Source organism: Podarcis melisellensis (genome assembly GCF_964234715.1).
Source record: "Podarcis melisellensis genome assembly, chromosome: 5".
NCBI lineage: Eukaryota > Metazoa > Chordata > Lepidosauria > Squamata > Lacertidae > Podarcis > Podarcis melisellensis.
The window spans coordinates 55,213,653-55,237,599 of NC_138537.1; the positions used below are offsets into that span (position 1 = coordinate 55,213,653).

The 23,947-nt window shown below is 44.0% G+C and overlaps 1 protein-coding gene across 1 annotated transcript in view; it reads right to left on the reverse strand.

Annotated features, from left to right (window-relative positions):
• CPXM2 (carboxypeptidase X, M14 family member 2) overlaps window positions 1–22,240 on the reverse strand; it is a 69,023-nt gene extending 46,783 nt beyond the window's left edge. Inside the window, exons 1-2 of the mRNA XM_081912677.1 lie at window positions 21,608–22,240; window positions 12,654–12,755 (exon numbers count right to left, since the gene is read on the reverse strand). Of these exons, the coding sequence (XP_081768803.1) occupies window positions 12,654–12,755; window positions 21,608–21,932 (427 nt within the window). The 5' untranslated portion in view covers window positions 21,933–22,240. The remainder of the gene's footprint in view (window positions 1–12,653; window positions 12,756–21,607) is intronic.
• Between the last annotated feature and the right edge of the window lie 1,707 nt (window positions 22,241–23,947).

Consider the following 23,947-nt stretch of genomic DNA (forward strand, 5'->3'; position numbering starts at 1 on the left):
TGGCACACCAGGAAAAAATACCCTCCTTCCCTACAGAGCCTTCTTGGGTGAAGATTAGGTGAGGAGGCCCTCGTTCACCATCAGAAGTATGGGAGAGAGGGCATTCTCTGTGAACACCCCTAAACTGTTTTTTTAACATTGTTGTAATCTGTCCTGGGACCTTATGGTGAAGAAATTTAAAACAACCACAAAAGTGTGAGAAGTACTTGAGAAAACTGAAACCTCTGAGACTCTTGAGGTAATCAGGGCTGGCCTAAGACATTTGCTACCTGAGGCAGAACAACAAATGACAGTCTTGCTGCCCACCATCACACACAAGTCAAGGTCCATAATACCTAAGGCCAGCCAAATTATTTTGGTATCTAAGACAAGTGCCTCTCCCTGGGAGTAAAAAACTGTTTTTCTTTTTCCTTGAAGTAAAAATGCAACAACAATAAACCATTTGCTAGCCTTAATGACATCCACAATGAGCTGCCTGTAGTTTCTAAGAGTTGAATGAATGAATACATAATAATGAATGAATACACATAAATAATTTTGTATGCCACCTTTCCACAGCTCAAATCATGCTCAAGGAGGGTTACAACATGAAAATAATATATAAATTGGCAACATAACAAAAATAGCCGTAAACAATCATTAGAAAATACACAACCAAACTGAACTACTTCCACTTAAATCACAGCAAGATTTAAAATAAAAATACAAAGATGCCAAAAGAAAAAAAAACCAACAGCAACAACCCCTGCCCAACAAAAAACAGCAACAGTGCCAAACAATACCCCAGCCCAAGAGTGTGTTCAGCAGCAGCTTTTGTAGCTGTAGTCAGTCAGGGCCCTGCCCTCCTAAACCTGCAAGGTTTTCCAGGACTCATAGCCTTAAGTACTGCTTGATACCTTTTGTCCCTGCCTGATCACTGAGGGCCTTGGGTAGTCATTATTCGTGGATTCCTTTGGCTCAGGTTTATGGTAGGGCTGCCATACATCTGGATTGTTCCAGACATTGCTGGGATTTCAAAGGCGGAATTGAGGTATGGGGAGAATTTTTTTTTGGGGGGGGGGGGAGCTCAACAACTTTGGTGGTGGTTTCATAAGAAAAAGCTCAACAGCTTTCAGTTTACGGCTCACATCAACCAGCAGCCATGTGTTTAGTGTTGTAGGCTAACTTCTTTGGAACTCCCAGCCGAGATCAGAAGGGCCCCCTCCCTGTTGAACTTCAGGTGCTTGATGAAGACCTTTTTATTATCGTAGACACTTTAGATAAGCTTTCCTGATTTTATGGTTAGTTTAAACCAGGGGTCAGCAAACTTTCAGCAGGGGGCTGGTCCACTATCTCTCAGACCTTGTGGGGGGCTGGACTATATTTTGAAAAAAAAATGAACTAATTCCTATGCCCCACAAATAACCCAGAGATGCGTTTTAAATAAAAGGGCACATTCTACTCATGTAAAAACACGCTGATTCCTGGACTGTCTGCAGGCCGGATTTAGAAGGCGATCGGGCCGGATCCTTAGTTTGCCCTAGTTCCTTAGTTTGCTCACCCATGGCTTAAATTGATTTTTTTCCTTTGTATCTCTTTAGTGATATCAGCGTGCACTGCTTTGAAACAATGGTATAAGTGGCATGTATAAATTGCTGAAATAAATAAAATTAAATAAAAATATTTCTGAAACAGCCACACTCTGGAAGCCTTTCCCTAGAAAAGCACAAATGTGGATTTTCAAAAGCGGGATGGGGCCCCCTCAGCTCTCCATTGTCTTTGGAATTTCATAGGTCTTCACTTATGCCTTTTAAGAGCTTAATGATATCGTTCCCTTTTCTGAAACCAGCTGCATCATGTTGCTTTCACAGAGACAGATCAGAATGCTTCAGCTTGTTGGAAATATTTTTGGAGTTCAGCATCAGTATTGGGGGTAATGCCCTCTCCTCCCACTGAACATTTCGTCATTCTTTGCACGATAGCAAAAGAACAGGGAGATAATTATCACTGTGGTCCCTCTACTCCAAACATGGAATTGTTGAACCAAACATTTTGGATATTTAGAAAGGCTGAATTGTTTATTCATCAGTCTCCAAAGGAGTGCTCCTTTGCACTTCTGGGTTCCAGCTGGCTGTGTGGCTGCCAACTTTTTTTTGTTTTTAAAAAGCACATTTAACGTTGAGCTTCTGTTATTTTGGCAGGCTTGAAAGTGGGAATTTCCAGTAAATCTGTTCTCATGAGATTTCCCCTCCAAGTTTTCAGACTGAAGAGGTTCAGTTAAGCTTTAGATAACATACAACAGGATATCTTTGAAACGGGTATGTTTGAAACTACTGCTGCTGCCTTATCTTGTCTTAAGCAATATAATTTTATGATGCTCATAAAATGAACGCTGTATATATATCAAAGACCCTGTGGACATCCTGTTTTCAAACTGTTCTAATGATTAAAAACATAGCTTGAAAAGAGGTTGCTTTCCTGTTTGCACGCACGGTAACCCAATACCAAAATGCAGGTAAATTATTATCATGTTCCTCCAAGTATATTGCTGTGATGTGTATCTCTAAAGCAGTAATGTAATGGAGCATCAATATATTTATTAAAAAAAAAAGAATCAGAAGGGATTTTTTGAGCAGAGAAATTGCAGGTAGTAAGAAAGACACTGTGGGTAGATACAATGTGTGGCTAAGTAGTTACAGTGCTAGACTAGGAGCTGGGTGACCAGGGTTCAAATGCCCATCAACCATTAAACTCACTGGGAGACCTTGGGCCAGTCATGATCTCACACTAACCTACCTCACAGAATTGTTGTAAAGATAAAATGGGGAGAAGAACCACCAGGTTACACCACTATGAGCTCCTTGGAGGAGCAGAACACCTTCAGTGGTGGCCAAACTCGGCCCTCCAGCTGTGTTGGGACTACATTTCCCATCACCCCTGACCACTGGTCCTGTTAGCTAGGGATGATGGGAGTTGTAGTCCCAAAACAGCTGGGGGGCTGAGTTTGGCCACCACTGACTAAATGATAAATATGGAGTAGAGAAGTGTTAGGAAAGGATGGGGTAAGCAGCCCCTTCCCTAATAACTTCTCTTGTTTAAAAAGAAGCCCCCTTTTGAAACTGTTTTGCTTTCAAAATAAAGCACAAGGACTCCACTACAAATCCTTTCATGTACTATTATTTAGAATTCTTTTCTAAATAATAGTACATGTATTATTATTTAGAATGCTTGAAGGAATTCTATCACCAAAGCCAGAATAATGATATAAGAGCCCCTATGTCCTCCTCACTAGGAAGCCATTTGCTTTTAAGTCAACAGTAGGAGGTAAGTCTGATTTTGTTGTGGCTCACTCCCTAGTGCATGTACTTCAGGATTATAGCCTAAGCCTTGGAACAAATTGACAGCAATAGTTATGCCACTAACAAGGCCCTGGTTATAATAATGCAATTGGAGCTCTTGAGACCTTCCTGGGTTGGGCCCTCGCAGCTTACCTAAATTTCCAACTTCCAGTTTTTGAAAAAAATCCAAGTCTCTAGCCCTTGTAGAACCAGAGATGGGAAATGCTCTAGATCAGAGTGAACTTGACAACATTTCCAGCACAATCATTTTGCGTTTCCATACTGGCATGCAACACAAAAAGACTACAGTGCAATCTGATCCTGTAGAACAGAGGACTTCCCTAGGAACACCATCATACAAAGAGAGTTCATATATGCAGCCTAACCTTAGGAGAATCCCTGGACATCTCAGAGATAAAACTGGAAAAGCAAGCATTTACCACTAGTGACCAAGGACAGGTTAAGGTTGTTAGAAGACTAAGAGCAGTTCCAAAATTAACAAACAAACAAAAATCCATATGTGCTTGTAGTGTGGTTCATCACCTTAGAAATTATCCTCACATAATCCATAGTAGTGACCTCTACTTTCTTGCCCACAGCTCAAATGATAAAGATTTTTTTAAAAAATAAAATCCACTGGATGCATCCAACCATGCCTAAACCAGAACTTTGGATCCTTGCCAAGGAAAGACAAATATCAGATCAATCGTGGGTTAAGCCAGGGTTAACCAAAATGGTGCCCTCCAGACATTGCTGGACTACAATTCCTACAATCCCTTTCTATTGGCCATGCTGGCTGCTGCTGATTGGCACTGTAGTCCTGGCAACCACTAGCTGTAAGAGTGTATGACTTTGTTTTTAGACATTTTCAATATGTTATTTTATTTTAAAATGCATTGTTTTAACACGGATGTGTTTGCCACCATGGGTTCCCTTGGTATCAAAGATAGATTATACAGTGGATAAATAAATAACATTAGAGGACACCACATGGGCTATTCCAGGGACATAGGCACTGACTCCTAGGGGCTGAGGCAGTTTTGTCTACCCCCCAAAAAAAATTTATAAGGGGGCCAGGCCCCCTCAATATTCAGGGGATGTCACATGACATTGTGCAACCTCATCCCGCCCCCTCCGCCTATCCTCTGGAGAAGCTGGCACCTCTGTCCGGGGTTAATAAGCTATGCAACTACTAGTATTAGGTAGGTACCATCATTGTATTGCTTTCACAATACAGATCTACTCAGGCATGCTATTTTTATTAGATGCATGTTTTTGCTTTTGTATTATTAAAAAATCTTCCAAAGTTATCTCTACTTTGATAATTTTATCACGTCAACTTTTTTAAAAAAAATATGTTTTTATTGCTTTTTAAATGTGTCACCATTCATGTAAACTAGTTAATGATTTATTTAGCGGTATATACATATTGCTAAATATATGGTTTTCTTTTCCTGCCAAGACACCCTGACTGTAATAATCTTCATACAACAATCCACCAAATATTCATTTTTCATAATGGAATGCATGATGGAATGGTTTACAAGTCAAGATCCTCTTGAAAAGAAATAAATATCAGTAGACAAAATGAATCACACACATATAGGGAGAGCAAAATAAGCAGATTTTTACGCAGTCTGGTCTGCATGAGGAGGCAGAGCAAGAAAAAGATGGAAAGGAAAATTGCTTTTTTAAAGTAGGTAACCAATATACCAATCAGTTGAAAAACTGGATCGTTTCTCCTCTTCCAAAATATTTCCATTTGCTTTCTGCCAACAAATGCTTTCTTTTTTAGGTTGCTTTAACAAATCTTCAATTCTGCCAGGCACAACAAGAAAAAAACCATTCTTGTTTTCCTACAGAACCCTCATGAATGATAGTGTCTCTCCTCCACATGAGTATAGGAAATGAGACTTATATAAGTTTTATAAAAATGCATAGGCCCATATCTATGCCAGCTCAAAGATTTTGGCTCATGTCTTCCCTTGTATAGCATGGTCAGAATGGAGTCTATTATTTTCCAACACAGTTATTATAGCTAGGTAAATATGATTTACGTTCAGTAATCAAGTTCAATTAGAAAGCAATATGCAATTTGTATCTTAAGATTTAATTGTAAGTTCCTCTTCAAAGAAATGAGGGAAACTAATAATGTCAGTTTGTCAAAGCGTGAACTTTAAGACAGGGGCAGTGCATCCTGTTTTGCCACCCGAGGCAAAGTGGGACTGTGCCGCCGCCCCACCCCCGCCAAAGCCTCCCTTACCTGGGTTGTGTGGCAACAACGGTGGGTTCTGGAAAAGATCCCACAAGTTCTTGAGGAGCTCTTGTGAGATCTCAAGGAGCGCACAAGATCTCATGAGATTTTGGCAAGATCTCATTGCCACTTTTCCACCAATGATGGAGGCTGCAAGGGCGACGCCTCTTGGGCTTCTGCAAGTTGGCTCTGCTTTAAGAACGTAAGATGAGCCTGTGAATCGGGCCCATGGCCCATCTAGTCCACCACCCTGCTCTCATGGTGGCCAACCAGAGGCCAGTGGAAAACCAGTGAGCAGTCCATGAGCGCATAAGCACTCTTCTCACCCATGATTCCTAGCTACCAGTATACGTGCCTCTCAGGATCTCATGAACTGCCAGGATGGCAGGGAAAAGGATCCCAGTGAGGGGGGCAGCCGACACTGGGACATTCCAGGGCAAACAGGGGGTGGAGAATGAAGTGCTCCCAGCATGATGGAGGATGGCAAGGGGATGAGGATCAATGCACAGAATCCAGAGCAGCAGGACCCATCACCAGAGCCAGAGGGACTCCTGTCCCCACAAACAAGGCAAGCTCTGAGGCACAGGGAACAGCAGTCAGGGTGCTCCAGGAGGCTGAGGCAGGCAAGGGCCCACTGCCCAGCTCTCTAGCTGGCCAGGTGGGCCTTGTTAGCTCTGGGATGAGATGTATGATTCCTCAGCTGAAGTAGGCTCAGAACAGGTGAGGACCACCTGCCTCATCAAGCCCAGATGCTGCAATCAGCCTGCAAAGTACAAAAGGGAAGCAGAGCTGAGGTGCTGTGTCTGCACAACTGCTTGTGTTGTGGGGCCTTGACTTGGATCCTCCTGGGCCTCTATTGGACTGTGTTTTGGGTTTGACTGGACTGTATCCTGACTGCTGGACTTCAGACTTGGCTACTTGGATTGACCCTGGACTGCATTTCCTGACCTTTGGATTTTGTGTGGCTTGACTCCTGAACTTTGGACTTGGCTTACTGACTTGCTACCAGGTAGGCCCAGGGGTTCAGGACACAGGATAAGTGAAGAATAGCTTAAGTGTTCTCTTTGCAATAGAGCTGAGCTTATGTTGTTGGACTCCCAGCCAACACAGCCAATGATTGTGAATTATGTAAGTTGTAGTGCAATAGCAGTTGGAGAGCCACAGGTCAGCTAGCTGGGTGAATCTCATGATCTGCACCACACCTCTCACTCTGCGAGAGGTCTGCCACTTCAGTTAGGCAGGAACCTGACAAATTCCCTTGCCTCTGGAACAGTCAATCTCTAGCCAAGCCTTGAAGCTAGGTTATTTTTCTAGTGTTAGTACATGTAAATGAATCAACGTATCCAAAGACAATGGCCTTTTTTCTTTCTAGAGAGCAGAAGCTTTGAAATTCCTTTTTATACTGGGTGAGAGGTTTCTTTGGCAAAGATTTGTGATGCCCTAGAGGATGAAATTTGGAAAGCCAAAATGCTCCATAACAGTAGTTGTGCCAGTACATGACTATCAGGCCAAATTCTTTAAAGCTCCAGTCCAAACTATTAGTCATATATGGTTTGGCTTCTTCCATTATAAAACAAATGCTTTCTTTGAAAATACCTCTTCTGATCCTATTTTGCATCTCATGGGGCAATGAATAGCCTTAACTCAAAATCTGCCAACGTTATTGAAACAGGACGCTTAGAAACTTTGTAGAGGTATTAGTCAAACATTATTTCAGATGAAAGCTTTGTTTCCAGTTCACCTGATTCTACTTTATTTCCCTTCTCCATCATAAAGCAATACCCTGTCTCTTTTAAAATGCATGTCAGAGCCCAGAACAACAAAGTATTCATTTTTCCTTTTCATTGTACTTGTTTAAACATGCCTTTCAATGCTTTTTTCCAGTCACCCCTTGATGGTTTATTCCTAATATATAATGTAGCTACTTTACAATACTTCATTCCAAAGATCAGACTGTTTGATAATGATGTACCTGCTCTCTGTAGTGGCAGATTTGCCCCCCCCCCCATGAGAAAGACACTCAACTTGGTCTCTCCCAGAGGGAGGGGGTCATGAGTCACAAGATCAGAGTGTCCAATGGAGTGCCAGAACAGTAGACAAGTCTCTCCCCGCCCTAACTGGAGATGCATGGGATTGAGCCTGGGACCTTCAGGCTGTTTGGTTTGACATGGCCAGAACAAAGCAGTGAGATGTAAACAAACTGGGACAAGCATAGTATTTTCTAGCTGGTGCTCTTGCTTAGTCAGGAGGGAATGTAACTGAACCCCAAAACCCCTGATTGTTCTGGCCAATGGTTAGGCCACAGCATGATTCCCTTCTACTTTGTTATCTCAGAGCAATCTGACAGTTAGAACCAAATATAATTTCTGACAGGCAGAGAGAAAGGAAATCTGCCATGCCTGTTCCTGCTCTGGATGAGGGATGAGGCCAAGTTGCCTCCCCCCCCCCTTGTGTGGATATTCTTCCTAGAAGGCAAGAGATACCACTTTTCTGTGGCCCTTGGTCCCCTAGGTGATGGATGGGGGCAGAGTGTCCTTCTCCCCACTCCATAGTCCCAGGAAGTGTGACAAATGGAAGCATGATTCAGAATTTGATGTCTGACTGTCAAAATGTGTTTGGCTATTTTTAAGACTATATTATTGATTGATTTATTGGTTTCCATGTGGATGCAATAATTTGAATCTCTTGCCAGATTTTTAAACATAAACAGTGAGGGTGTTTTGGCTAGAGTGGAACAAATGCAAACCATTCAGATTTGATTTCGCTTTCACTATTGCCAAACAAACGAGCCTTAACATCTGTTTCAAATGATCCTTCAAAATTGTCCTGGATACTAGAAGGAATATAACCAAGCAGCCATTCAAGCTCTAGGGAGCCATGCATCCCAAGTTAACCAAGGAAGCTCCTGAACAAAGGCGTTGAGAATCTTTGGGTTTGTATGACCTAAATTGAGGTAAGGATTAACCCAGGGTTGGAAAACATGTGGGCCTTCAGGTGGTGTTGGACTCCATTTCCCATCAGTCTTGGCCAGCATAGCCACTGGTCAGGGATGATGGAGTGGTAACCCAACACCTGTGCATGCTTATTCTCACCACAGGGTCATACTGTTCAACGTGTTGCCAGAAAACAGGCTTGCACAGCCTTCCCCAAGCCTGGGAAGCATTTACCCAGTTTTGGGAAGGAGGCACGATGCTCTGACAGGATCCAAATGCCCTCCCTCCTCCTCCCCCCCCCACAAAAAAGGGGACAGAAAAAAGCACTGGCTGCTAGCCACACTATATTCATGATGGTGCAAATGTTTAGGTTCAGCCTCCTAGCAATACTTTAATTCCTAATCATTTCCTGATGAGATTCAAAAGCATCAAAATACGTAAGTGTAGGTCTAAGTATATTGATAATACAACTGAGACTGACCTACCGTATTTTTCGCACCATAAAGGTAAAGGTACCCCTGCCCGTATGGGCCAGTCTTGACAGACTCTGGGGTTGTGCGCCCATCTCACTCAAGAGGCCAGGGGCCAGCGCTGTCCGGAGACACTTCCGGGTCACGTGGCTAGCGTGACAAAGCTGCATCTGGCGAGCCAGAGCCGCACACGGAAACGCCGTTTACCTTCCCGCTGGTAAGCGGTCCCTATTTATCTACTTGCACCCGGAGGTGCTTTCGAACTGCTAGGTTGGCAGGCACTGGGACCGAGCAGCGGGAGCGCACCCCGCCGCAGGGATTCGAACCGCCAACCTTTCGATCGGCAAGTCCTAGGCACTGAGGCTTTAACCCACAGCGCCACCTGCGTCCCCTTTTTCGCACCATAGGACGCACTTTTCCCCCTCCAAAAATGAAGGGGAAATGTGTGTGCGTCCTATGGTGCGAATGCAGGCTTCCGCTGAAGCCTGGAGAACGAGAGGGGTCGGTGCGCACCGACCCCTCACGCTCTCCAGGCTTCGCGGACCTCTTCGCAAGGAACGGGAGCACTCCGGCTCCTTGCGGAGAGTTGCCAGCATGCCGAAGCCTGCGCGCGCTGAGCTCAGCGCGCCCAGGCTTCGCGGACCTCTCCGCAAGGAGCCGGAGCGCTCCGGCTCCTTGCGGAGAGTTGCCAGCATGCCGAAGCCTGCGCGCGCTGAGCTCAGCGCGCCCAGGCTTCGCGGACCTCTCCGCAAGGAGCCGGAGCGCTCCGGCTCCTTGCGGAGAGTTGCCAGCATGCCAAAGCCTGCGCGCGCTGAGCTCAGCGCGCCCAGGCTTCGCGGACCTCTCCGCAAGGAGCCGGAGCGCTCCGGCTCCTTGCGGAGAGTTGCCAGCATGCCGAAGCCTGCGCGCGCTGAGCTCAGCACGCCCAGGCTTCGCGGACCTCTCCACAAGCAGCGGGAGTGCTCCCACGGCTTGCAGAGAGCTGCCTGTTTGCGGGCTGGGGTCGGGGGAAGCTCGAGCTTCCCCCGCCCCAGCCCCGCGCCTGGGGGGGGGGAAATAATTTTTTCCCCTTTATTTCCCCCCCAAAAAATGGGTGCGCCCTATGGTCCGGTGCGCCCTATGGTGCGAAAAATACGGTATATTTAAGATAATGGCTGCAATCCCACACACATACATGCAAGTAAGTCCCATGGAGTTCATTAGCCTTATTTCTGAATAAACTTACATAAGATTGCATTGTACTAAGCATGCACTTAAATACTACCGCATATGGGGGGAGTTTTTTCATCCTATTTTTACTGCAGATGTACAATTGTGTAAAGATGAACTTTGCACAGCTCCCTAGAGGAAACCAACCAGGAAATGTTCAGAAGCCCACAAGAGTGTGTAGTATTTGTTCAGTACGGTGTAAATCTCTGGAGAATAGTTTGAAATTGGTCTGGTGTGGCCTATCATTTCTTCATGATTCATTTTCATCTGTTCTATGGCACTTAAATAATATTTTTCTAGGGTTATACAACATCAATTGGAATTTACCTTTTGAGATAGTTCAACTCTATATTGTGGGGTGAGCTAGTGGCATTTATTTTGAAGACTCTATAGATTTGATTGAACTACTTAATGCAAAAGTAAACTTTACTGCTGCAGAAGTGTTTCTGCAAATTTTCTACAGGAGTCTAAGGAGAATGTGAAAAAATACATGTCAAGTGTCATGTAAAGTACACCTCAAATATTTTTTTTTAAAGTTTGTCTAGTTCCTGAGGGCTATTCCGTGCATAAAGCCACTTCCGGCTTGCCCCAGGAGGTGGGGTTGCGGGCTTCACGCCCAGCCCCCGTGAGACCAAGGGAATCCCGGCCAGGGCGCTCCCCCCCCCCCAGCCAGCCAATCAGCTGGCTGGCTGGGGGGCGTGGTTTGCCCTATTTAGAGCCGGCGCAGAGGGGGCTCGCCCTCTTTTCGCCGGCTCCCCCCTCACGTTTTCCCACCCTCCCTCCCTTTAGGTAGACTAGATAGGTCTTTGACTTTGCTATGGACTTCGGTCTGTCGCCGCAAGGGGCATGGTAGGAATTTTTCCCAATCGGCAATTTGCGGCCTTTTGGTTTTTCGCCTACCTCGTAGCAACTCATCACAACTTCTCGGCATTTGGCGGTAGGCATTGGTAAGAAGGGGTTAAGAGGATGTGGGGGGGGAGGAACGCCATCACCTCCCCCCAGCGAGTGAAGGGTGGTCCGTTAAAGGACTCCGGGGGGCGTGGCCCTGTCCGAAGCCTATGGAGGTGTGGGCCAAAGGCATGCCCCAAAGCGGTGACCCGGGGGAGCTCCTAGTCGACGTGCCTTGGCAGGAGACTCCCCCGATCTAAGGTTAACCCTTCCCCGTGTCTCCAGCAATTGGGCTGGAGCCGGATAGTCGTTAGGACCAATGCCTAAGCCAATGCCTCTCATTCCTGAATTCAATAAAGTTGTGGCCTAATTCGCCCAATTAACTTCAATTTATGTTGTCTCGTGTCTTTATTTATCCTGGTGGGGGACGGGAACTCGCCACGCAATGCAGATTAAGGTGCTAGATGGAGGTAATTTTGAGCCTGACTCCTTCCTACAGCAAGAAGGACCATATTTTGAATGCTCTCCCATCATAAAAAGAACCTCCCTGCCAATAATAAATAAGTGCCTTGGGAAGAAAGTTCTTCTCTGTTGTGTGGCAGTTCACTACCCGCAGGGTGATTCTTTTAATCCACTCAAAAATTCAAAAATATGATCTTTCCTTACAATTTGATTTCTGTCTCCCTGATATGCTGGATTATTACAAGCAGGTAATTTTTTCATTTAATCATTCAAAAATATTATGCCTTCCCTTTGCTGAATGAAGTGGTTCAGTTCAGAAAGCTACCACCTACATCTGTCCCATGCTGCCCAATGGAGACAACATTCAGTCCTGCTACTGTTTCAGAAACCCACCTATCAAGTACCTTTACAGTACAATATTCGTGGAAAACTAGTTTGGTTGAACAAAATCTCTCATAGGAATGAGGGCTGCCGCTTATAACTAGGCAGTTTATTCATCCACCCTTTCCCTTTCTGTGAGTTCAATGGGAAAAACTGTGGGGGAAACAGTCTCAAGGGTTAAATGTGGATCTCCACCCCTCTTTACCTGATCCACAGAACTCTCCCTAGACGACCTTCACCATTTCCCCAGGCCACAACCCTCAGTAGATCTCCCCCCCTCCATTTTTTTTTGCCTGGCTGGAATTTGTCCTTGAATTCTGATAATTTATGTTGCTTGTCTAGATGTGATATGGAGAGGGCTGGGTGAATACTTTCCCCCCCTCCACCCACTTTAGCATCTTAGCTCTGCCCACCACTTCCATGTGGCTCTTGGAAAGGTGCCAGAAGGGAATGTGGTTTTGGGGCTGAAAGAGGTTTCCCATCCCTCCCAGGACTGATCAACATGGCCTGAGGTGTAAATTAAAAGTAAACACAACAGCAAAAGCTGCAGGTTTCGAGCCTGTAGTTGTGGTCAGCAGCTAATAAGAAGGTTCCAGAACACACATCTGGAACTGACGAGTGTTTCGTAATGAGCTAGGCTCTCTTGAGGAGGTACCATTTCATCTCGTTATTTCTCTCACAAAATTGTTCACTAAAGAATGAAAAAAGTAAGATGCCATCTGAGAGGATTCAAGCTTACTTTCCCAGCTCTCCTCATAAGTGCTTCCTCTTTCATAGTCACCATCTGGTGTCCTTTCATTGCTTTTCTTGTTTTTCTCACCTTTCTTGTTCCCGTTTTTAACTGCAAGGAGAAAAGAAAAATATGGTGTATTGTTTTCCCCCAAATATAGACTATCAAAACATAAAAGACAAAATCCAGTAAATGAAGGGGGGACCCCATATTTTAATCCCTTCCTCTTTCTGCCAACAGCACAATATCATTCCGGTGCCTTTTTCAAAGGCCCCAAAAATGAGATGACTTGGGGGGAAAGGGCCATTACTCAGTGCTACAGCACCTCTCTTGCATGTAGGGGTAGATGGGCCTGTCAGTTACAGGCTTCTCACTTTCTCATTTTCCTACTCTTAAATCCAGTTCTCCACACTTATTTATTTATTTGGGTGGGAAAATCCTCTTGAAAATTCATGCATATTTATTTACTGTTTCATAAAATTCATGGTTGTAAGAGAAACCTTAAACCAGTTCGCAAATTGTGAGCATTGTGGATTTAGCCTAACAAACACATTTTTTGTATGCAGATTTGCCTAATATACACATTTCCTGCAAAGTACTTCCCCCTCATATAATTAATATCTGTGGGTTATTTTTGCATTTTCATACCCATTACACACACTTAACTGTTTCTCCCTGGAAATCAAAGTGGTGTGCAATTGCTTAACTTATGTGGCAGAGTTTTACCAACAGATGTTAGGACCTGATTCCTGTATGAAATCGGGATTCTTAACAGTGAGAATCTGTTTCCAGACTTCAAGTGTATCTGTATCAGTGAGGATGCAAAGTTAAGAGCCCTACAGACCAATGGGTTGATTGCGACCTATGTTTTTGTAGGCATTGCCTTATATTTTGGTACTCATGACATGACTCATAGAGAGCAGACAATTTCCTGCAGAAGTTCATGACCCAAATTCCCATAAGTATGCTGTAAATCTTAATATGAAGGTACCGACTACTTGAGTCTCGGGGAGTAGCATTAATAAAGGCTGTAAGAGGGGAACAAGCTGTGAGCTGGAAACACTCTTCCATCACTGGCAAGTATAGGAACATGGCAGGCTTCCTATTTTATCTTCCAGACACAACCAGTGAATTGGTTTAAATTCCATCAGGGGCAGAAAACAAAGAGGCAGTGTCTTTCACATGTTATGCATTATCCATAGACAAATTAAGGTGCAAATTTAGATCCTGGCCTTCACCAAAGTATTGGAGCTTTACTATATTTGGGAAAGTGCAATTGTGCTCATGAGCTGCTTGCGAGTTTCCTATAAGCATTTGTTTGGAGACTGAGAACAAAATGCTAGATGAGATGAGCCCTTGGCCTTATCTAGCTGGGTCCTTTTTAAGTTCTTATGACCTAATACAGAGTTTCAGAACAAGCATATGATTCACATCTAGTGATCTCAAGGAAGTTTTGTCTTGTAAACACTTAGCTGGGAGTAAATCCCATTGATGTTGATATTTTTGTTTTTAAATTATGTTGCTTGTTAGGAGGAGGACTCCATGATCCAGTAAAGATAGATCTTGACCCAGATGAGATCAGTGGTCAGCTTCAGAATCCACAGTTTGGTGTATTTTTATCAGGTGATCAGAAGATAGCACACTGCCCCCTGCCATTTCCCACCCCCTTTAAAACCTTTGAAACAGGTGCTCATAGAACATGGTAGCATTCTATTGCTACAAGGGGCAATTGTACAGAAGAAAGCATGGCAGTCCCAGTGCAGAAGTGGCAGTCCCATGTTGGCTTCCCAGTTGCCAATTGCCCCATGCAGACGTCCCTGATGCCTTGTCTCTCTTCATCCCAGTCCTTTTTGGGGGGGGTCGCAGGGGTACACATACCCCTAAACATTTTGTGAATCTAAGTTTAGCCTCACTGAGGGGCAGTATTTCAATATGAGTAGGAAAATGAGAGTACCCCTAAACATTTGGGGGGGGGGAAGAAAGGACTGCTTCCTCCTAATAAGCAACATCAACCCATGTGTTTGATAGCTGGTGTAATGGCTCCACTCCACCGGGCAGGCTATGTCTGCTCCAGAAGCCAGCCATTTTTTCATATAATTCCCCTGGGGAGGGATAGAACATCTCCAGATCCCATCATTCTCATGGGATCTTTCTTCATGTACTTTTAATACATACAGCGGCAAGTAGCGCTAGCCCCACAAATTTTGGGCAATTGGATACACTATTTCAAATGTTCTAAAGGGGAAAACCAGGGAGTGAAGTACTTTTAAAGGTGTACTTGTGTTTTAAGTGTTTCTGGGCATTTTAAAAAGGATTTTTCATTAACAATCTGCATCAAAGCAGGTCAGGACAGACTTCGCTCTGTAACCAAGAAATAGGATGGGCCTGATTTTAATGGATCTATCAATCCCAAGTTCTAAGCCATATTAGGCATCCGGATGACAGGTTGGAAAGCCAGGATATAAATATTTTAAATGAATAAGAAACAAACGTGGAGATTCAATCAAGGACCATTTCTCTGGATCCTCTTGACTATCCACTATTCGAATAATTTATGCTGATTTCACACATGGCAGTAGACTATGCAGCTGATAAAAACAGTGGCAAAAAAGAAGGGAAGACTGCAATATGCCATTTTGTCACTTTATGCACCCTTAGTGTTATTTTGCACTCCCTGAAACCAGCCCCCTCTTTTTGTCCCCCTTTCAAATTCTGAGTCACAAATTTGAGAATGTGAACTTTCGTCACACCTCTCAGCCCAACTTTCAGTAGAGGCTCTTTGGAGCCTCTCACTTTCTGCTGCAGCTTGTGTGTAAAAGACTTAAAAGTTATCATGCAGGGAGGCACATTTGCAATCAGTTTTTGAGTTTCCTGTGGCTTGTATCACATGTGAACCAATTGACATTCTTTTTGAAGAACATCGTCAGCTCCCCTTCCACCACTTCCCCCCCCACAGGGCTGGAATGAGCTTAAATGAGCATAAATGAGTTTATGTATAGTTTAAGCTTTCTCCTCTGAATGGAGTCCCTCTCTTTAGTCATTTGTCCCATATTAGGAAAGTTAGAAAGCCATATTGCCTCCCTGCTAATACTTTCCACTGCAGCAATCCTAGATTGCCATCATGTAGGTTTGTAGTGCTGAGGTTTACTGCTCGAAAGCACTGCTGCTACCAACCGCACACACAACATGCAGCAGGGAGATAGCAAGAGACAAGAAAGGGAAAAGAGATCCCCACTTGCTGTATGGCTGCAGCTGTTCTCACAGAGCAAACCTGAAAAAGAAGAAAGTGAGACAAGAAAAGATACAGGAGGAAGCCTTGATTCAGAGCCAGACACTTCAGTTCAAAGCAAGATGGGGAAGAGAGAGGAAGTAAAAGAACAGTGTGTGTGTGTGTGTGCGCACACACACGCGCGCACACACACACTCATTCAGCAAAGCAAGAGAGTACCACAGCAGCAGAAAATACTGACAGTGTACACCGACCACAAGATTCAGTTCAGAACCTGACTCAGTGCTTCAGAAAACAGCCAAATTTGATCCAAACCCTTTTAGAGGGTATCGTGCTTGGAGAAACATCCAGTTTTGTCAAAAGAAAAAAGTTATAGCTGTGCGAGCAGTGAGAGGTTAAATTGACAAAAATGCTTGCCTCGTATGCAATGCTATCAAGGTCAGCCTTACCTTTAGGCATAAGGAGGTAGCTGCCTCAGACAGCAGATTTTGGGTGTCATGAAATCATTGTTATCAATGATCGGTTTTTCCTTTGAGGTGGTGGGGCGGGGGGAGGTGCTTGCAGGATTTCCTGCCTGAGGAAATAACATAATTTGACCAGCCTTGGATGCTACCCAACATGACTTCGACCAGGAAGGGGGCACCATTTGCTGCCCCCACGCAGCCAGCAAAATGTCTTGGGTCAGCCATGAAAATAATTGCTTTGCATTGCTAAGACAGAGGAATGATTGAGCAGATAATGTGGCAACTCAATGTATTGTGGGTCTGTTTCAAAGTCTAGTTACGAAGCACTGCAGACCAGAATCCAAGATAGGTATGAGAAGGAGTATCTGCACTAGCTGGAGGGGAGATGACTGCATAACTTGTGTGTGGTGGTGACAGTGCATTAGCTGCACGGCAGATTCCTATTCCAAGCAATCACTGAAATGCTTAAAAATGTACATTTCATCCTCAGCATTCATAAGAAATTAACCAGAAATGGAGGCACGTGTTGACACTCATGGAAACGAGCACAAAACTAGGTAAGCACTTTCAGAACCATCTTAAAGATGAATACATTCCCAAGGAACTTTTCCTGATGTATATACAAAATGCAGAACAGTCAGGATTTGTTGGTTTGGCACATCAAGATTTCAGAAATTAGAAACATAATGCAGTTTGAAAGGCTTGTGTTTCTCAGGAATGCTATGGAGAAGAGACGTTTGGCATGGAGGCATTTCAGAATAAGGAATGTTCCCTTAAATAAATTACATCTGGCAACTCCGGCAAGATATTTTTATCCTACACTTACTTAGATGGAAAACATAGTTCTCATCCTAAAAGCCTTTCTATGCAATCTTTCCCTGCCAATAAAATCTTTATATTAGGGGTGGAGGGAATACAATTTTGTTGGCTACTTCTCGTCTGGTGCAACAAGGATTTATTTATTTGAAAAATAATAATGCTTAGCCTTCCTTTAATGTCTTGCATCAGCCTTCACCAGCCTGGTGCCCTCCAGATGTTTTGGACTACAATTCCTAGCAGCCTCAGCTAGCCCAGATGTCCTGACTGCTGATGATGGGAGTTGTAGTCCAAAACCTCTGGGGGCCACCAGCTTGGCGAAGGCTGCTTCACATGTATTATCGCAGTCCTACTTGCAACTACCTGATTTATACTTGATTTATACAGGAAGCTTATCCTGTACATGTTTGCAAAAAGTATCATGCACCTACTGAAGCACATACATCACAAGCTCCTCATATTCACATCCTATATTGCATTGCCTATAGATTTATAATGCATGCACCTATGGCAGGCTTCCTCAAACTCAGCCCTCCAGATGTTATTGGCCTACAACACTCATGATCCATAGCTAGCAGGACCCAGTGGTCAGGGATGATGGGAACTGTATTCTCAAAACATCTGGAGGGCCGAGTTTGAGGAAGGAAGCCTGAGCTATGGTCTATAATGTACACACACAGCTACTATGAACCAGAAAGTTTCCTTTCAGGATGCAGTGAAGAGAGTGGGCTGTGCACACCCTGACTCGCCCCAATTCCCATAGGGCTTCTCCCACCACAGTACTGGCCAGGGCCTCAGATCTGAAGGGAGCACCCAGGTTCCTCATCCTCTGCCCCACATCATCGCAGAGTCTTGGGCAAAAATGCTATGTGAGCCCTCTCAGTGGCCCTATTCCCCCTGTAGGACATAGAATCATAGAATTGTAGATGACCATGAGAATCATCTAGTTCAATTCCCTGCAAAGCAGGAATATGGGGATCAAACCTGCAACCTTGGCATTATCAGCACCACACCTCTAACCAACTGAGCTAGCATGGTCCTCGAGCTTCACTCAGGTTGTCCACAGCATGTCTGTGAAAAACAGTGGGAGCAGCAGGCATGTCAGCTGCTCCATTAGTCCAAGAACCCACAAAGTGAGCAGAATAGACCACTGATGCGTGGGAGGAGGCCAGAAATATAGAGCGGGGAGGGGGATCAAAATAAATAAAGGAAGAAAAAACAATTGCAAGTCAGACATCTAGCACAGTTGCTGCAATGAGCAGAAAAATAATTAAGTGCCCTTCCAGGAGCCTCAACAAATTTCAGGTGGTCTATGAGGTTGGAGTTTGGGAACCACTGTTGCAGAGCATGTCACCAGAAGTCCTGTAGGCTCTCACAAGACATCCTGGCTTGGGAAGGTGGTTGTGGCAAACCTGTCAAAGCCATAGCAACATAGCATTCGTCATTTTCTCTTTAGTTACTGACCTCCTACCTACCCTTGCTTTGATAGTAGCAACTCTGGCTTGCCACTTGGGCACTGGCCTGCTTTGTTGTGGTTGAGAAAGATGATGTCTGCCACTTTGGGACCTTTCTTGCTGCCAGCTGAGTTGTGGTCAGGGCCAGGGTTCCAGGCACCGCCCCTCATGGTAGATTTTTCATCTATCCTGAATTTAGTAGGTGACCTACTATCTTTCAACCTCTGCACTACATATGCAATGTGAGGTTAAGAAGACCTGATATACAGACTACAGGTCTTGCCAATGTGTGTATTCCTTGTCTGTCTGGTCTCTCTCTCTCTCTCTCTCTCTCTCTCTCTCTCTCACACACACACACACACACACACACACACACACACCCCTACCCCTACCTCTACCTACCTACACACACCTATCTGAAACCATCAATTGCTGGTGCGATAATAAGATTGCCTGCTTATGGACCAAATGATTCTCCATGCATCCTGTATAAATCATGGAGTGTTGAAGCTGAAAGATACACAATTAGTGAAGGACAACTACTTAGTTCATGGTAGCAGCAATATCTGAGCTGAAACTTCCCAGGTCAATCCGTTGGCTGCTATAGTATCTGCATCTGTATAATTCCCAGAAGTGAATTATAGGGTATAAATATGAGGAGGGCACTATAGGAAGTGTGTGAAGCAGGGGCTGTATGGCATTTATCACTTCAAATATGATGTGATCCACGATGTGTCATTGGTGGGAGGGCGAAGAATAGTTCTGTCAATTCATATTTATGCATTGTAATAAAGTGTAACTTTGAATTGGCCCAATGCAACTGATTTAAAACAATGGGAATGGAAGGCAAGCTATCTAGCACAGTGTTTGAAACAGCTGCATTGGAACTTTCTATCCCCATTAGTTTACATTAAGCAAACATGTGTATAAGTGTTCATAGTGTTCAGACTGCAATGAATTTTAGCCCTACTCTGATTCAGAGGAACTACTGATTGGTACCAGCTGCTCAGCCAAAGGGCAGATCACATGTTCCTAATTCCTGTCCGTCAGCTTTGCTTCATTCCGGTGCAGACCCAGCTGATTGCTTGCTAAAGGTAAAGGTAAAGGTACCCCTGCCCGTACGGGCCAGTCTTGACAGACTCTGGGGTTGTGCGCCCATCTCACTTAAGAGGCCAGGGGCCAGCGCTGTCCGGAGACACTTCCGGGTCACGTGGCCAGTGTGACAAAGCTGCATCTGGCGAGCCAGAGCCGCACACGGAAACGCCGTTTACCTTCCCGCTGGTAAGCGGTCCCTATTTATCTACTTGCACTTAGGGGTGCTTTCGAACTGCTAGGTTGGCAGGCGCTGGGACCGAGCAACGGGAGCGCACCCCGCCGCAGGGATTCGAACCGCCGACCTTTTGATCGGCAAGTCCTAGGCGCTGAGGCTTTAACCCACAGCGCCACCTGCGTCCCGATTGCTTGCTACAAACACCTAATTAATCCCACATGCCTTTAGTTCTGCCGAACTGAAGACAAAAGGTAGTTTTAACGCTAGCCAGTTGAATTTTCATCTTCTGTACACAATCTGTTTTCTCAAATCCCATTTTACACAGGCAGGTTGTTGTTCCTGCAGGCAGATTCACAGCTGTAAATTAAGGTTCCTTATCTCCTATTGGTACTGCCCTATGCTGTCCTGTCCTGTCCTGTCCTTAGGAAAATAGTTGTTTGTCTAGGCATGCTGTGTAATTAATCTGCATAGAAGAATCTCACAAAGGTCTATCTAAAAGTCCCATACATCAAAAGGCATGCAGAAAGGCAGTCGTCATGTTGCTAAATTTCAGTGAAGTGAGACTGGTGCAAGCAGACACATCTTTAAGGTGCAAGGGTTCCCTAGCAGTGTATGCTGTATCAGCATATTCCTCCCAGAGCACATCCCTCTATCTCATAAAGCCATATCATAACTGCACAGGTCCTTAATGTTTCCTGTCCAACATTCAAACACTTTATGGTCCTAAAAAGAGGGGGGGAGATACCTGTGCTTATGTCTTGAATGCAAATAAACAAAGGGCACAACTGATACAGTTCCCAAAATCTGTACCTTTAAAGCAACAATGCCAGGTGAAAATTATCTCTCAGCGATGAAATACCTTGAGCAATTCTGGACAAATATTTGGAACATATTTCAATATTCTGGGCCATATTTCAGCTGCCTTAGCTTACTACACTTAAAGTATTGATGCAGGAATAATAAGCAACTTATGTTACATAATGTGCTATAAAATAATTAAAGTCATAATAATATAATGATCATAGTAGTGTTTGCCGAGGTCAGATTTGCAATCATAACCATGTCTACTTAAAAGTAAGTCCTGTTGAATCCAGCATGGCTTACTCACAGGGAAGTGGAGTTAGGACTGCAGCCTCAGTGTCCTGACCCCAAGGCCCAGACTTTAATCACTGAGTTATGCTAAGTCCTGTTTCACAATAAAAATTACAAATTGATTTTAGTTTATATCCACTGAGATCTGGCTTTTGCAGGGGAGGCCTTTGTTATGAAATCAGAAGTTCACACTTCCTAGAAGCAAATCCCAGAACCCATATATGAACCTGGGCAACCTGCGAACAAAATTCAGCCCATCTCTACCCTTGTTGGCAACATGACCATTTTACTAAGCAAAAAAGAAAGATGCTGTTTGTTAGAGGGAAGAGTATGCACACAGGATGTGTGACTTCAAGAAAACTTTTCCTGAAAACCTTTAGAGCAAGAGAGAAAAGGAAGTGGAAGCAAATTTTAGTCTTCCCAAAAGAGTGAAGGCAGGGGTTAAAATTAGACTTTCAGACCAGCATGATCACTAATTCTGTTAGTATAACAGCTGTGATTAGTACGAGGGTGTTTAACGTCATTAGCAGTGCAGTTACTATTTCTGCTTTTCTGCTTCGGATATTAACTTATGGGGGCGAAATCCTTTGAGACCCATCTGGAATCTCAAAATTTCGGGAGTGAAAGAGGAAAGTTACCTGGCGGGGTCTCGAGAGTGGATTTATCTTTTTTGTTGGTTTTCTTCATTTTTAACTCCTTCTTGCCCAGCTTGAATCTTTGGGGTTCTTCTGTCTCCAAAGGGAGCTCGGTTTCTTCCTCCCTTGGCTGTTCTGTGAAAGGCGAATACTCCTCTTCAGGATCTGGAAAGGAATAATAATGATCCCTGTTGATGATTTCCTGCAGATAGTAATCCTGCTCTTCCATAGGTAGAGCCCAGGTTATATCACCAAGCAGTGTCAGATCAAAAGCACACAGCGCGAGGCAGAGCTGAGCAAAAGAAGCTTTCTCGACAAAGGAGGTCATTATTATTTTTTTGCTTTTTTGCAGTAGAAAGCTCCTCTGTGAATATCCAATGTAGGATCAGTAGAGAGGGAAAAACAGCTCTTGGCAGTTGGCAAATTCCAGAGTCTGGGATAAGCACTTCTGCTTTGGAGTAGTTTGCAGAAGTTGCAAGTAATGAAGAGGGAGTGAGGACTGGAATCAGAGGGAGGGAGGTGGTTGCCTGAGGTCCATGTGATCGTCGGGGCTCACCAGCCAGCCAGACACACATGCAGACATACGGGAGAAGAGAGAGCTGGCATTTGGCAGGTGTTAGACTCTGTGAATCCTTTACAGATCTTTGCTCCTTTCTCTGCTTTCTCTTCCCTCCTGCTCCTCCCCGCTCCCCAGGCAATTAAAAACTTTAATCCAACTCTTGGCACCTAAGATGCTGTGTTTTGAGAAGTGATATTAACACAGAGTCTAAATACTGTATATTCAAAGAAATGAAAAACTGGCCATGAGCCTCGCTCTCAAAATCCCTGTACAAAAAATGCATCTCTATTCTCTTGCCAGGACTATATGCAGTGGGGTGTTGTTGGATGAAAACTTGGAAGGGGGAAATGTTTTCTCCTGTGGTTTAGGGGCTCCTGCTTCCCCTTACAGAATATTAAGATTGCATTCAGATTCTATGGAACAGAAAGGAAAACATGCTTGTGAAAATTCCTTCTACTCTTCCAGCTCTTGATGAAAAACAGGTGCAGACCGTCAACAGCATAGAAAGTTTACATTTTACATTTATAATCCCTTGATAGACTAAAAGGTTAATAATCAGGATTCTTTCTTTTGCAGATTTTCAACTTTATTTTATTTCAGGCATTATTATTTTTCTGAACCCCCTCCTCCCCTTAATCAGGTGGCCCTGGATAAAAGATCAGTTACTGAAAGCCTGAATTCTCCTTGAAGTATGTAAAATAGTTCCACGTGAAGGTTTTTCAAAACAGGAATGAGTTAAAAGCATCGGAAAGATACCTCACCTTCCAAAACACATTTCAACAGCAAAAATAAAATGTTGACATTTCTCTTTACTGGAGTTCTGTATTTGTACCAATATAATAGAAAGGTACTACAAATCCCATGTAACTTTTCCCCATACACAAGTCAGTGTCATTGCTAATCCCGAGCCAAAATGACAAGCCCATTTTCACATTCATTTTCATCAATTGCAAAATAAAAAGAAATCAAGTACTATTCTCAGCTTTCCCCCTGCCTCCCCACCTATGTCCAGATGGAATTTGTATAAATGGTCTTGCAAAGAAATAAAGTGACATCAGCTTTTAATTGCACAATCACAGACAACTTTCAACTTCCCAAATTTGCTCTAGCTTCTTACCAGATGTCAGTGATGGGAGTAGGCTGTGCTATGTCACACACAGCATGGGAAAGAGTTTTAATGCAGGGGTGCTCCTGAATTTATCTAGAAATACAAAATGGAACCAGTAATTCACCAATCAGCTCTCTTGTAGAACAGAATTTCATGGATATGCATTTTGGTATGATTTCATATGATGCAGATGTTGATGTGCTTACTTTTACTTAAACCCTTTATTACTTGCTCTCCATTGCAGCAGCAGAATAAACAAACAAACAATAGAGATTATAAATAGTATATCAATCCACTCTACAACTGGAAAACTAGCACAATGATAAAGCTGCTGCTTAAAGGTACTTAAAGGTACAAAGATTCAGCAAACGCCTTGCCAAAAGGGTGTGTCAGCAGCTGGAGCCAGAAAATCATAAGAGTTGATAAAGTGCATATTTCTGTACATAGATTAATTCAATTTCTGGTCCATTGCCTTGATTTGAGTGCATTGTGAATATAACTTGCTTTCATAACAGAGCTCAGCTGTAGGCACAAAAAATGCCAGTGGTTGGCTCATCCTGCCTGTATCTGGACACACATACCTTCCTCCAGGCATGTTTAACCTCCACCTTGGACAGCAAATTCTTAACAGCAGTCATTAAAATAACCACCAAATTGAATGCAACAGGGTTGGTCT